The sequence below is a fragment of the Hippocampus zosterae genome, chromosome 2 (genome assembly GCF_025434085.1).
Source record: "Hippocampus zosterae strain Florida chromosome 2, ASM2543408v3, whole genome shotgun sequence".
Taxonomy (NCBI): Eukaryota; Metazoa; Chordata; class Actinopteri; order Syngnathiformes; family Syngnathidae; genus Hippocampus; species Hippocampus zosterae.
In genome coordinates, this window is record NC_067452.1 from 13681105 (window position 1) to 13697088 (window position 15984).

At 47.1% G+C, this 15984-nt stretch overlaps 1 protein-coding gene across 2 annotated transcripts in view; it reads left to right on the top strand.

The window, feature by feature from the left end:
• Positions 1 to 15984, top strand: part of hnf4a (hepatocyte nuclear factor 4, alpha) — a 35512-nt gene that overhangs the window by 10568 nt on the left and 8960 nt on the right. The window contains exons 1-3 of one of the 2 annotated variants that reach the window (XM_052058133.1): positions 11957 to 12128; positions 13919 to 14093; positions 14171 to 14265. In XM_052058133.1, the coding sequence (XP_051914093.1) occupies positions 12041 to 12128; positions 13919 to 14093; positions 14171 to 14265 (358 nt within the window). In that variant the 5' untranslated portion in view covers positions 11957 to 12040. Of the gene's footprint in view, positions 1 to 11956; positions 12129 to 13918; positions 14094 to 14170; positions 14266 to 15984 lie in introns of those variants that run through there. The other variant, XM_052058134.1, reaches the window with a different exon arrangement.

The window sequence follows — 15984 nt, forward strand, 5'->3', positions numbered from 1 at the left end:
TTTTCCACTCTCCCCCGGTCAGCCAGTGTGGCTTGCATAAGCGTTGTTATTTGCAGATAGTTATCTGTTGACACTGTCGCTGCCCCGACACTCCATGCACTCACCTATCTGCTCCATCTACTGCATGACAGCAGAGCAGTGGCCTCCTTTCTGCTGTAGCCAGCACATTGTCTTCTCTCCTCTCGCTTTGGTCTTATCAACGCTCACAAACAAACGGCTCCTGTGCCGCCAGCAGAAGAAAATAAGTCCCAGGTTCCCCGTACTTCCTTTTCCCGGCTGTGGGCTCCTGCTATTTTGGCTGCTCACGTGTGGCCGTCTTGCCTGCTGCCTTTGAGATGGGACGTGTGGGAATGAAAAGTGGTCATTGATGAAAAGCTACAAATAGGCAGCGCTTGCAACTGGAGTTTGCTCACTGGTCGGAGATTCCTATTTAGAATAGATAGACAGGACTTTGTTCACAAACTGGAGTTTGAAGTCTGAAAGGGGAGACTCACGCATGTGTTACATCAGGCCTCGGCGATCCTTTGACTTTTGGCCCCCGGGGCGCGGGTTTGGGTGACTAATTATAAGACAGCACTTCGTGGCCCGTCGCTCTTCAACATGGCAGCCTCCCACTGCCGTCATACGGCAAAGTCAAAACTCACTTGTATTCTTTGGCGTTGGAGTCAGCATGACTTAGATTTGTTCTTGATTTTACTGCTTGGTGCTTTCTACTGCCTTTATTACCGATTCGTCGTACTGTTTATTGTGTATGTTAAATCGCTCCATGTACAGCACTTTGTATGCAGCGATGTCTGTTTGAAAGTGCTCTATAAATACTGTTGACTTGACTTGACAAAGTACACGACACACACACTGCTCATTAGCACTCGTTTAGTTCTCAGCACGGGACTCGTGTCCAAAGCCTAGCCAGTCCACCTAAAAGGTAAAAGGTTTGGATGGCCTCGCTTCAAATGTTATCGGAAAGGTAAAATTGGAAAAAAAAAAAGATGTATTTTATGTAGTCCACCGATATTAATTATCGCATTGCAGATTTTCACGAACTGCGAGTGGTTCTCGAACACATTTCTTGTAGAATTGACACTCAACTGATCCGATCACGTGATTGGCTTGGTCTGAAAAAGATCGGATGGATTTGTTTATTTTCAGAATTTCTAAAGCTCACAAATTGACCCCCCAAAAATCTAACAGCAATAGCTTTGTTTTAGTTCCACAAAGTGCGGCATGGGCGGGTGGTCTTTATCAGAACTGTCAGGAACCATGCCACACAAGCAAGCTGTCTATCATCTGCATTTGGCAGTACAGCACTTCGTGGGTGCGTTTTTCCCCGCAAAATAACCTGTGTACCTCTTGAAAGGGATACTAGACTTAACATGGTCAATCTTGTCTTAAAAAATTGACATTTTTGTTGTAATGAATTTGACAATATGATGATTTTTTGGTGTGTCTGTGTTTAAAAGGATTTATAATCATTTTCTGGGCGCTGTCATATTATCGAAAACATGACCAGATAACTCGGATAGAGACATTGTGTGTGTGTGAAGCAAACACAATTAGTGTTGAGCTTGCCTCCAGTGTCGATCATGATAGGTTTGAAGTCCGCATCGTTTGAAGGCAACATGAGTGACCGTAACATGCCAGCAACACGCCGTGAGGCCCAACTTCAAAATAAAGGCCTAACCAATAATAACACATGACCACCAATGCTTATAAGGCTATTATTCTGAAATGGATCCTTATGGCCCATTAACGTGTTGCCGTAATGCACACTATGAACAAACGTTGGCACTGCGTCTGTCTTGGCGGCCGTCTTTTCATTTTAAATTAGTGAGCTAATAAAATAAATAAATAAATAAATGTGTTGTGTGCTGCATAACTGTTAATGTGGCCTTCATTTCGTTCTTGCATCTTTTGAAACATGCATCCGCCACTGTCAACAAATGCCAGAAATATGTTGCTGCTACTACTGTGTTGAAAATGATAATCAGACCATCAAAATGACACACTTGAAATGTCATTTCCATGCTTAGCAGCCAGTATGGACCAATTGTTTGAAAATGTTGCCCTGCATAACCAGGATTAGAGTGTACTGGCATTAGAGGTGTACTGGCATTTTTCAGTTGCTTTTAACAGCAAAACTAATTAACTACTAGTAAGCGAGCCATACGTGTTCATTAAGATAGTGTCCCCTTATGAAAAAGGAAAAATGAGCTGAGTTGTGGGTACAGTTTGCTGACACAAGCTGAAAGATACTGCAAACTAAGCCTCATATCTACGAGTCATTTTCGAATTGTTGGTGTCATGTGAAAAACACGTACAGGTATGTCCAATTGACATTTGTACGTTAATGGCGTGTCCATTTTTGGCACATCCCGTTAGTGTGAGTATTCACTCTTTGAGGACTCACCAATGCTGAGTCGTGATACCTCTACTAATTTTGATAAATTCAGACTCAGGTTCAGAAAACTTTAGTTATCCCCATGGGGCAATGAGAGTTGTGCCAGAGCGGCTTATTGGAGAGACAGTCAGAGCAAAGGAAATAAGAAGGCTTAACACTTGAGGTCATGAGGTCGTGGTTCCAGCAAAAAAACAGTATTGCACAGTAAGGACACAGTAAAGACAGTATTGCACAGTGAAAACAGTATTACACGTCAAAAGTATATGAAAGTAAATGAAATTTAATTGAACGCAATGAAAAAACGCGGCGGACCAGTGGTTAGCGCGTCGACCTCACAGTGCAGAGGTCGTGGGTGTCACGTTACGCACGAAGCAGGGAAAAGGAACTGCTTCGTACGTAACACAGAAAGTGAAAGTGAGCGGATCCCCGAAAATAGCAGGCACCGACAAGGACTCTGTCAAAACAATAGTATTTATTATAAACAAAAATCCCGCCTAATAAATAACAGAAAACGCTGGGCAAAACGAGCACCAGGAAATAAAGAACGCGACAACAGAAAACGCTTGCAAAAAACGGCAAGGAACGTATGGTGATACAAATGCTAGTTCATGCACGAATATATAAAGATCCCCTTGGGACGATGAAAATGTAACTAACGCGAATGGTACCGAACAATAATTTTAGTGTTATGAGCAACAGCAGTGGCACGGCATGTAAATACTCCGGCAATGGGTCAAACGCCGGAGCGCCTAGATATCGCAGGTGTAATCAGTGGGAAATAAGCAGCAGCTGTGTAGCCGGCAGAAGAGAATGCGTGCCACCTGCTGCCGAATACGGAACTTGACAGTACCCCCCCCTCAACGGACGCCTCCCGGCGGCCCACCCGGTTTGGACGGGTGAGAAGCGTGGAAGTCCCGAATCAGGGACGGGTCAAAGATCCAGGAGCGGGGGACCCATTGTCGATCCTCCGGTCCATAGCCCTCCCAGTCGACCAGATACTGGAACCCCTTACCCCTGCGCCGAGAGTCCAGGATGGCCCGCACGGTGTACACGTGGTCCCCGTCGACGACCCGCGGAGGAGGAGGCGGGGTGGGAGACGGAGCCAAGGGACTGGTCGCCACCGGCTTGATCAGCGAGACGTGGAACACGGGGTGAATCTTCATGGTGGCCGGCAGCCGGAGCTTGACCGCGACGGGGCTGACGATGGACTCGACCTTGAATGGTCCGGCGAATCGGGGCCCCAATTTCGCAGACGTGCCGGCCAGGCGAAGGTCCCTCGTCGCCAGCCACACCTCCTGTCCCACCACGTAGGTAGGTGGCGGGCGCCGACGACGATCCGCGATCTACCGGTTCCGGGTCGCCGTGCGGGATAGTGCAGCCCGGGCCTCCTTCCATACGCGATGAGCCCGTTTGAGGTGGAACTGCACCGACGGAACCTCCACCTGACCCTCCTGGGACGGGAACAGTGGTGGTTGATACCCGTAGGCCGTCATGAAAGGGGACCGCCCCGTAGCTGAAGAGACGAGGGTGTTGTGAGCGTACTCCACCCAAGTTAAATGGTCAGCCCAGGACGAAGGACGGTGGAGACACACGCAACGGAGGGCCGCACCCAGATCCTGGTTAGCGCGCTCCGCCTGCCCATTGGACTGCGGGTGGTATCCCGATGTCAAACTCGCCGTGGCCCCCAGTGACCGGCAGAACCGCTTCCACACTTCAGATACAATGTCCTGAGTGATGCCATGGAGGCGGAAGACATGCCTGACGAGGAGGTCGGCGGTCTCCAACGGCAACGGCAATTTGGACAGAGGGATGAAGTGGGCCGATTTGGAGAAACAGTCCACAATGGTGAGAATGACGGACCGCCCACGGGATGGGGGAAGTCCCGTGACAAAGTCCAGGGAGATGTGGGACCAAGGACGAGGAGGAATGGGTAGCGGTTGGAGCAATCCAGCCGGAGGCCGATGCGAGGTCTTGCCGCAGGTGCAGGTGGAGCAGGCGTTGATGTACTCCATGACATCCTTCCGTAGCTCCGGCCACCAGAACCGCTGGGAGATGAGGTGCACAGTCCGGTTCACCCCGGGATGGCAGGCCACTTTAGACGCGTGCCCCCACTGCAACACCTACGAGCGTAGTGGGGGAGGTACAAACAGCTTCCCAGCGGGACAAGCGGCCGGGATATGGACCCCATCTTGGACCTCCTGAACCCTCCGCTCGATCTCCCACCTCAGTGCCCCCAGGATGCGATGATCTGAAAGGATGGTACCTGGTGTGGGGTCCCTTTCTGCAGGATCGTGGAGGCGGGAGAGGGCGTCAGGCTTTGTGTTCTTGGATCCGGGACGATAGGTGAGGGTGAAATTGAATCGCGTCAGCAGAAGCGCCCACCGGGCCTTTCGCGAATTCAGTCTTTTCGCGGACCGAATGTATTCCAAGTTCTTGTGATCCGTGAAAACAGTGAAGGGCTCTTTAGTCCCCTCGAGCCAGTGTCTCCACTCCTGTAGTGCCGCCACCACAGCTAGCAGTTCACGATTTCCCACGTCGTAATTCGCCTCGGCGGCACTGAAACGACAAGAGAAAAAGGCGCAGGGGTGCAGCTTCTGGTCAACCGGAGAACGTTGAGACAAAAGTGCCCCCACTCCTGAATCCGAGGCGTCCACCTCTACTATAAAAGGTTGGTCTGGATCAGGATGCTGCAGTACCGGTGGGTTAGTGAAGGCTCTTTTCAAGTGCGTGAATGCTGTGTCCACAGCCGAGTCCCATGTAAACGGGAGCTTAACGGAAGTCAGCCGGGTTAACGGTAGAGCCTGTTGGCTATAATTACGAATAAAACGTCTGTAGAAGTTGGCAAACCCCAAGAAGCGTTGCAGCTCCTTACGGTTGGTGGGTGTAGGCCACTCCACCACCGCCTTGGTCTTAACGGGGTCAGCTCTCAGTTTACCCTGCTCAATGATAAATCCCAGGAACGAGATGGTTTGTACATGGAAATCACACTTCTCTGCCTTGATGAAGAGCCTGTTTTCTAATAACTGTTGTAAAACGAGTCTGACGTGCTCTTTGTGCTCCTGTACTGACCGGGAGAAAATCAAAATATCATCGAGATAGACGAAACAAAAAACGTTCAGCATGTCCCTCAAGACGTCATTCACCAGACTCTGGAATACAGCGGGGGCGTTAGTCAGACCGAAAGGCATGACCAAGTATTCTAAATGGCCTAAGGGGGTTTTAAAAGCCGTCTTCCACTCATCCCCTTCTCGAACGCGAACCAGATGGTACGCGCTAAGCAAGTCTAATTTTGAAAAAATTGTGGCCGATTGTAGTGGAGCGAAAGCGGAATCTAACAACGGCAGGGGGTATTTATTCTTTATCGTAATGTCATTTAGCCCCCGATAATCCACGCACGGCCGTAACGACTTGTCCTTCTTCTCTACAAAGAAGAACCCGGCAACGGTGATCGTGATGGTCTGATGAGACCTGCAGCGAGCGAGCTATTGATGTAATCCCTCAATGCCTCTTGTTCAGGTCGAGACACGTGATACAATCGAGAGCTCGGCAGCGGGGCGCCCACCTGCAGGTCTACGGTGCAGTCGTACGGACGGTGCGGAGGCAGAGATCGGGCGCGATCCTTATTAAAAACCTGTTTTAAGTCACGATAGTAACTAGGCACCCCGTCAAGGCAGATATCTTCATGGGCATTGTTACCGACACGCGTGTGTGTTCCCCTACAGCAGACCATAGTTCTATGGCCGGGCGGTTCCATGATATGATTGGGTTGTGAGTTTTGAGCCAGGGTAAACCGAGAATAACCGGAGCGGCTCGGGAATGCATTAAATAGAACCGTCTGTACTCTATGTGATTCCCCGACAACCTGAGATTAAGCGGTTCTGTGATCCGTGTTACCACCGCTAGAAGGCGTCCGTCGAGATCGTGAACACGTCTCTTTTCGGCTAGTTCCTCGCTCAAACAGCCTATCTCTGAGGCAATGTCGGTGTCCAGGAAACAGTCATCGGCACCGGAGTCTATCAGGGCTCAGATCTGACGCGTACGGGACGCCCCGTAGGTCTCACCCTCGAGTTCAAGTCTCCTGGTGCGTCCTGGTCGAGAGTCGACTCTACGAGGCTCTCGTGACTCAGCGCGAGGTCGTGACTCACAGTACTCGACGGTCGCAGGTGGTTGAGGTCCCGACGGGCAGGGAGCGGCCCGAAGTCTCGGTTGGTCACTGTTGCAATCAGCCTGGTCCTCGATTCGGTACCGTCTCTCCTCTGGTCGGGAATTGCCGCCCCCCAGCTTCATCGACTCCTCCCTGGCGGCTGCCCTCCGGTCGCTAGGGTGCTCCCCGGAACCAGCAGTCCGAGTTGTCTCAGGGAATGCACCGAGATCCGCTGTGTGCCGGCAAGGAAACCAGCCACTTCCGCGCTCCCGGTCTCTCTCTCTCAGGCGGTTGTCCAAGAGCAGAGAGAGATCAATCAACTCCTCCAGGTCGGTCGTGTTGTCGCGGGTGGCCAGATCATCTTTCAGCGTTGTGTTGAGCCCGCGACGAAACAAGCCACACAGCGCTCGATCTCCGTAGCCACTCTGGGCGGCCAGAATGCGAAACTCGATCGAGTAGTCCGCCACGGATTGTCTCCCTTGGCGGAGCTCCAGGAGCCGACCCTCAGCCTCTCTTCCCCGCACAGGATGGTGGAACACCCGACGAAACGCCGCCACAAAGTCAGGGAAGGAAGATCGAAGCTTAGGTTTTGCTTCGCGCACTGCCATTGCCCATGACGCCGCCCGACCAGTCAATAAGCTCATGACGTAGGCGACCTTCGCGTCATCACTGACGTAAACGGACGGCTTCTGGTCAAAAACGAGCGAGCACTGGTGGAGGAAGTACCCGCACTGACCATACACGCCTCCATAGCGTGTATGGTCAGTGCTCTAAATTGTTGCTAGGTGTGAGTGTGAGCGTGGATGGCTGTTCGTCTCTGTGTGCCCTGCGATTGGCCGGCAACCGGTTCAGGGTGTCCCCCGCCTACTGCCCGATGACGGCTGGGATGGGGTCCAGCTCCCCCCCCATGACCCTTGTGAAGATAAAGCAGATCGGAAAATGGATGGATGGATGGACAATAGCAAAACAAATTGTGAACAAAGACTTTTCTTTCTGACGTGGAGGGTGATTCGCCGATGTGTCAAACTGCTGCAGAACAGGGTCAACTCCTGCTAAGAAGGATTTATGCGATGGCAGATATGTTTTTGCCTTAAGTATCGGTGGCTGATATCAGTAGCCTTCCTTTGATAGGTGGCATCAGATACTAAATCCGAAAATTTAATTAGTATCTTCAGAAAACGTGTTGTTAAACATGAAACATTAAAAAGCGCAAAAATATGACTCTAGAATATTACTTTTCAAATGACAACAACTAATTTAAATACTCATATCTGTAAAATTGACAGATTTTCAAAATGGGCTCAGGGCTCTGTATATGGGCAGATCCCTCCACCTTGCATTGCCGTGTGCGTGCCACCTTGCACGTGGGTGATTGGACAATGACGTCTTGGGAGATTTTCAGGCTATCTGAAAACTCGGAACAGTTTGTCAGTTCATGATTAAGAAAGCTATAACCATGCAGATTACATTTTATAGTCCTCTACAGTATATGACTCTTTCTTGAAGAGTTCACAGAAAACTTAGATGGGAGCAGTGATAGAAACCTTTTAATGGCAGGCAAGATAAGATTTACTCAGGTGGTGACTCATGTACAGAAAGCTGATTTGGCCTCCACCTAGCCCGCCCCACCCCCTGCTTTGAAATAATCAACGCACTTCTTGAGCAAATAAGAGCATTGCAGAAGAGCAGATCGAACATGTTGTAAGAGGAGATGACCTCTGTACACACGCAAAAACAGTTTGGCCGTGTTTTTGTGCGAAGGAATCTATTGACTCAAACTTCCACCACAATCCAGAATATGCTGCTGGTCAAACCTCCAATTGGGCCACCTTCAAAACTAAAATTTCTCATTCGGATGAGTCATATTTGCATTGACAAGCTTTGTCATCATGACATTTTGATTAACTGTATTAAACACAAACAAACAAACAAACATAGAATGAGCATTCCAGACCTCTAAAATTATCCGTAACAAATGCGTCCATTAAAAAAAATAAAATATCAAAGCAATGGAATAGAAAGCTATTCTCCTGCTTTTCTCACTCATGTTTCATTTCTTCTATTTAAGTGGAGATTTTAGTGCCAATAATGCCCTTTGAAATGCCAACTTGGAGAACCCCTCACAGTTTCGGCCAGTACAAGCTTACTGGTGGATTTTTTAATTTTTTTTTTTTTACAGAACCGCTCAACCCAATCACAGAAAAGCTTGCACAAGTCTCTGGTGAAATCAAAGGGTCAAAGAGATATGTTGAGAAATAACCACTTTATACTGTTTTACTTTCACTTGAAGGTGTTTTTTTTACCACATCTTTTGAAAATACAACATGAAAAAGTTACATGCATATTTTTTTTTTCAAACACACAAAAAACTGCAACCCTTGAGATTAGATTTTCTAAATTCTCGGCGCAATGTACTCCAGTTGTAACTTCACAGGTGAGCTCAGGCTAACGGATCTGGGTAGGCGGGCAGCGCTGTTGTGGGAGTGGTCACATTCGACTTCCATCATGGCCAAAGACACACCTGGTATTCCCTTTATATGTGGGGTGCGAGTTATGCACTTGACTCTCAACATGGTGGAAGCAAATCAGTGCCGTGAAGTGGGCACTTGGAGACTCCGTCCCACTCCTAATAATTTGTTTGCCCTCTACCCGATAGCTCATCCAAAATAGATTTCAATCGAATTGTCACAGGTGCCTCACCAAGACAGTCCTTCTGCTACGCCTACATGCCCAGCTTGGCGGAGACCCACACGTGCAATTAGTCTTGTGCTGGCCTGAAAATAAGGATCTGCTGGCATTTACGCCACAAGTATGGTATGACTAATGGGGATCAAAATGTGATTTCATATTCTTAAATTCTGGCGTGCACTCAGTCCGCAGTTGAGTTGCTTTTTTAAAAAAATCCTTTACGATTGCTTCTTGCTGTAACATTCAAGTGTCCCCAACTACCGGAGACAAAGTCCCTGTATGTTTTTACATGGACAAGAAAGACGAGTCTGATTTTCGTGTTGTTCCGGCATGCGTTTATTTTAGCTTAGCATTTGTTTTGCTCTATTTTCCCCTACGTGCTGTCTGCTGTCTGCTGCTCATGACATTCTGTTCTTCACGGAACAGCTCATGGAGGTTGAATGAATACATACATAAATAATAAATAAACCATTCAAAGAGGCAAAAACGAATTCTGTTGAAGGTTTATTTTGTCATGCTTTTTTTGTGGTAAATCTCCAAATCACAGCAAAGCGGCGGGATGTTGGAACTTCAAGATAACGCGGTAATCCTTTATTTATTATTTTTTAAATTTAGGGTGGAGATTCACATGAGTTAATCAATTCCATGAGCGTTGTGGCATTCTGTAGGACTTAATCACCTCAGTTTGTGATTGGATTAACAGGTTGCAGAGGTGGTGGGGTGGGGGGTGTGGTGTTAGGTTTGTCAAAATCCACTCATTGAGCACATCATCTCACAGTGACTGTTTACTGTTTAGGGTTATGGGCTCAAGAAAAATACTTTTACGAGGTCTCAATGCAATGGAGTGCACAGTTAAAAAGTTCAAGCCTACCTGGAGGTTTACTGCTTGCTGAACTCCAGATCGTTGACCTGCTGCTGTGTACTGGCACTTTCTCTTCAAATACAACACCGCTGTTTGCTGTGTCACATGCGCCACGAGGCCACAGTGTACCAAAAAAAAAAATAAAAAAATTAAAAAACAGGCTTAATTCTCTCACATCAGTAGATTGACGGGACATCAAAGTAATTCATTACAGGAACCACAGGGCAAACATATGGCAATGAAAATGTATTTTCATTAGGATCCGAGGATATTGAATTAAAGGTTCGCTTCCTATATCCACGTCATACGGAAAAATCAAAATGCCGTTTCGGCAGTAACAAACGACACTATTTAGAAAATATATAAAATAGAAGATATGTACACAAAGACAAAGTTAGCTCTGTCACACTGAAGCACTTTTGTATTCCATAACTGATATATATATACAGGTATATTAGCATGTTGTTACCTTGCAAGAGGAAAACTTTGCCAAGTGTTCTCCAGTTAATGAATGACTAGCAGGAGATTGATTGTTTATGCATATGTTGACAGCAAGGCTGTTAGAAAGCCCCCTGGTCCCCCATATCTAATCATAATGATGACCATCATAAAAAACTAATATACTTTTGCAGGTCTTTTCTCAGCGTGTCACAAACACATTTTGGACAACGGAATACAAAATGAAAACTGTTTTAATAACTTTTTGGTATTCTCGCACAAATGGGTTCCACATTTCCTTGGAAGAAGTGCAAGATGTATTCGTTTGCTCAATGCGTGTCTGACAAATCGATTGGCTTTGAATTTCTTTTCAGTAAGTAAAAATATTATGGATTGATCTTGCTCTTACATTGCACAGTGATATGTAAATTAATCCGGTCCAAAACAGTTTCTCTTCCAGAAATTGTCTGTTTTGGTTGTTTGTTTTGTGTCCAGGTTGAATTTGTGAAATTTTGTTCTGCAGTGGTGAATAGAACAAACTACAATAGGATGTGAGTTTAATGCCACAGTCAGTTGCAGAAGAATGAAAAGCAATTTTGCAGCTAAACTGCATATTCAAGCACACCAAAGGATATGGTAGCAGCTTGAGTATCACTTGAGTTACCACAATTTCAACAATACTGTTTGTGTTTTTCACAAAGCTGAGGCGATTCCAGTTTAAATTTGAAATTTGGAAACAACTTGACTACAACCACCAGTAAATGATACTTGCAAAGAATGATGAACTCACTGGTCTTGATTGACTGAGACAGGCGTTCTTGGCTTGAGTTACTCATTTAAACTTTTTTTCTGGAGGGGGGGAGTGAAGGGGGGTTGTTTTGTGCTGACCAATAACAATCCTCTTGTGCATCATTTCATCAACAACAAAGTCTTAGGGTGTTTCATTATGCGGGCATTAGTTCCGATTTAGCAGCAAAGTAGCTGTGGAATATGTTGGACTGGTGTAACCGCCCCTCAGTCCCCCTTTGGTTGCTGCACGTGCATGCGCGCATGTGACACAAGCATGGGGCCAGGTTATAAAAATGATGTACAAAGCCAGTCACCCCTCACGGGGGAATTGTTGAACCATTGCTGATGACAAGAGGATGGAAGATATCAAAGTTGTGCTATCTCCTCAGAAAGAGAGAGAGCGAGAAAACAGAGCTTCACCATTGAAGAGCTTAGTTAACCATCAACCAGCGACAGGCACCCCGCCTCTTGGCTGGTTCGCGGCACGAGGGAAGGAGGCCAGCTCATGTCAGTCTCCTGTCAGGTCCCCATCAAGTTTGGGAGCTACCCCACGTCTGGGTGGAGCTAGTCAAGCCAAAAGAGGTAGGGGGTGGCTGGAGGTGTCAGGGGAGGGGGGTGAGAAGAAGAAGGAGCAGGGTGGTGTGGGGGGGGGGGGCACATTAGCTTTTGGGACGAGTCTTTCCATCACACCGTCAGGTAGTGGTCAATCGCTTTGGCAGACATGGACATGGCAGACTACAGCGAGGCCCTGGACCCAGCGTACACCACGCTGGAGTTTGAGAACATGCATGTACTGGCCATGGGCGCAGGTGAGCGGAACTTTTGCAACTTTTGACGAGATCCTCGATGGTCATCTGCCTGAATTTAGAGGCTACACAGATGCTGTTGGCTTAATTTCACCAACTTGAGTGAGTTAGAGCAGTGTGGCCGTTCCTGTTAAATGCTCAATTACATAAGTCCACAATCATTACTTTTTTACCTCACCGCCACCCCCTTGCTTTTGATATCTTAAATGCTTCCATCTTATTTAAACGTGCACTCCCCCATAACTCCTGACTGCGATCCTGACTGTGAAGAAGCTGGAAATCTTTTCCCAGGAGTTCTTTTTCATGCCAGGACTGCTCGCAAGCTCCATTCAATAGACGTGTCACGGTATACTGTGATTGAGCCACTCGGGAGATTGCAAGAAGACTGTCGCCACTGATCAGATTGAACCCAACCTACATTCATGATGCTCTGTATACCTGCAGTGGGAAATAACCAAGTACAAATACCTCATTACAGTAGATATTTATCAGCTATCTGTACGTCACTTTAGTGTATATTTCCGAGAACTTTTTACTTTGACCCTCAACTTTTGAAAACACATATGTCAACATGGCCACGACTGAAACCCAACATAACAAAAAGACATGAATACTGAGCCGTAGCATCAAGCACGGTTACAATCTTGATTGATTGAGGTCTTCGGGCCCCCTTAGGTGGAACATGGAAGTAACAACATGGAGGAGCATTTATCAAGATGGCAACAAATTCAGTAAAGCAGGATATTCCCCGTCTGCTTGAAGAGAACTTTTTGATGTCTGCTACTAGAACGATTCATTGCAAATGCGTATATGTCATGTGCTAGCTTAAAAAGCACCAGCTTCTAGTGTTCACACTTTGTCCCTCCGATCTGAAAAAACTACGTACAAGAATTGTTTTAATCGTTATTAAGCTTGCATTTTTGTTAGTTAATTCACAAATGTGAGGAAGTGTTGAAGCAAAGCTTCTAGCTCTTAACTGACAATATGCAGCATTTAATGTGTTTTTTTTCCCCACAAATATCTGTAGTTTTACTGAAGTAGAGTGTGAGTGGCGTGGCGAGATATCAAAAGTAGTCTTCACTGCTTCACTTTCGCTTCAAATTTCTTTAAATGGAAACAGTATCTGTACTTCGACTTAATTACAGAGTGTGAATACTTTTGCCGCCTCTGCTGTTGACTCACAGACTCTTGTCGTGTGAGCTATTCAAGGAGGGGAAACGATCACCGGGGTTTCTCCTGATCAGATTTATGAGCACCGTCTTTGCTGATGTCATTCACACTGAGGCTTGCAAAATTCCAACAATTTTCTAAGTAGAAAAGTTCATGGGAATTACGGTGCAATAATGGGAACAAAGGAGGAATTTTGAAAAATTGAAGTTTGAAACACTAATAGGTACTGTAATTGAATGCACTTGAAAGACTATTTGAGCAAAAGCCTGACTAAGGCACGCACTCAAGTGGGGGAAAATTATGGAGCAATGAAGGTCCTGTAATGCCCTCGTACTGTATGTGGGTGAGAACAGCTGTCTATTTTGCAAGGATGTCTGCTTATGACCACCCGATGTACACTGCACTCATGAAATTTCACCTGAACTTCCAGGTCATTCACGCACCATTCCAAAGTTTCCAATTTGGAATATGTCCAAAACGCCCCTCCTTGATTTCCTTTGGCGAGTTATGGGAAACATTTGGGAAACAGACTGGAAACCGTTCAGGCCTTTGCAAGCCTCTTCGTACCTCCTGCTATGAAGCCAATCTGTGTGAACTTGAGCGTGGTCCCGTGTTTTCCTCAGATTCCTCGCCGGCTGAGAACACCAACATGAGCGCCACGGGCCACCTGACGGCGGGCAGCTTGTGCGCCATCTGTGGGGACAGAGCCACGGGCAAGCACTACGGTGCGTCCAGCTGCGACGGCTGCAAAGGCTTCTTTCGACGCAGTGTCCGCAAAAACCACATGTACTCATGCAGGTGAGACTCCAAGAGGGAAGAATACATGTTGGGTGTCTTTCGTGACTGAATGACAACCCAAAACGTATCGTGTGCAGGTTCAACAGACAATGTATCGTGGACAAAGACAAGAGAAATCAATGCAGATACTGCAGACTGAAGAAATGCTTCAGGGCTGGCATGAAGAAAGAAGGTACGAGAGTCAAGACCGAATGTCAACGTACGCTTCCCTCACTCAAGTGACAGCACTCGGCTCGGGTGTGTCGCAACACGCAAAGAGGAGTTGTTTGTTAATGATCACTTCGAGGGTGATGAAGTCTCTTAGCGGCTTATGCTGAGCAAACACCTATGAGCAATAATAGCCATATACTGATAAACATGATAGCCTTGGAAGTCTTATTTTTCTTTGGAAACGACTCAGTGGGCCTCTCTTTGAGGGTCAGAAAGTTTGAGTTTTACTGTCTTTGTGGCAGTGGGGACTTAATACCGCCGTGAACTGATCGCAATTACAGCAATCATCAATGTTATTGAAAAACAAACAAAAACCCCCAAACAAAAGCAAGAAAACTGTGCACTTACATCATCACAGGGCGTTCATAATTATTCATTCATTCATTCATTCATTCATCTTCCGAGCCGCTTGATCCTCACTAGGGTCGCGGGGGGTGCTGGAGCCTATCCCAGCTGTCTTCGGGCAGTAGGCGGGGGACACCCTGAATCGGTTGCCAGCCAATCGCAGGGCACACATAGACGAACAACCATCCACGCTCACACTCACACCTAGGGACAATTTAGAGTGTTCAATCAGCCTGCCACGCATGTCTTTGGAATGTGGGAGGAAACCGGAGCACCCAGAGAAAACCCACGGACGCCCGGGGAGAACATGCAAACTCCACACAGGGAGGCTGCAGCTGGAATCGAACCCGGCACCTCTGCACTGTGAAGCCGACGTGCTAACCACTGGGCTACCGGGCCGCCCGTTCATAATTAATATTTATCAAAAATATGATCAAAACACTAAACAATTACATAAAATACATCACACCCACCAGATGTGATGATCATGCTTGCGGGGCAAATTTAACTTCTAAACGGTTAAACAAACGGTTGAGGTTACTTGGGCCAGCCTGACTGATTCAGATTAAACATGGCTGAAATATGACTGCACAAAAATTGAGTGTGAGCGCAGATGGTTGTTCATCTCCGTGTGCCCTGTGATTGGCTGGCAACCGGTTCAGGGTGTCCACCACCGACTGCCAGAAGACAACTGGGATAGGATTCAGCTCCCCCCGCGACCCTTGTGAGGGAGAATAATCCTCACAAGGGTCATCGGTTTCGCCTATCCCAGCTGACTACACCCTAGACTGGTTGACAGTCAGTTGCAGGGCATTGATGATTGAGGGGAAAAAAAGATTTATTTTCATCCATCCATCCAATTTCTGAACCGCTTTATCCTCACAACGGTCGCGGGGGGTGCTGGAGCTGATACCTGCTGTCTACGGGCAGTCGGCAGGGTTGCTAGCCGGTTGCCAGCCAATCACAGGGCACACAGAGACGAACCACCATCCACCCTCCATCATCATTACATTACATTCTGTAATGTAAGTGTACCGTTGTGTGGTGGTACCACCCAATGACGGCTGTGACTCAATGTGCAAAGTATCGAGCAAAGCGAATTTGATCAGTGGTAGAATACAATACTATAACAGTTGTGCAATTGGTGCAGAAAATCATTGCACCATTTTAAAGTGACCAGTAGCAGTATTTGTGGTTCAACAAGTGTGCAATTGTGCAGATGTCCTTGAGCGCTTTAAAGTGTCTGGTGCTGTGGAATATAGATCCGTTGTAAACGTAGATCAGTACGTCTTATGGCGTTTTGGCCAGCAGAGAAGGCCTAACTGTTTTATGGCAC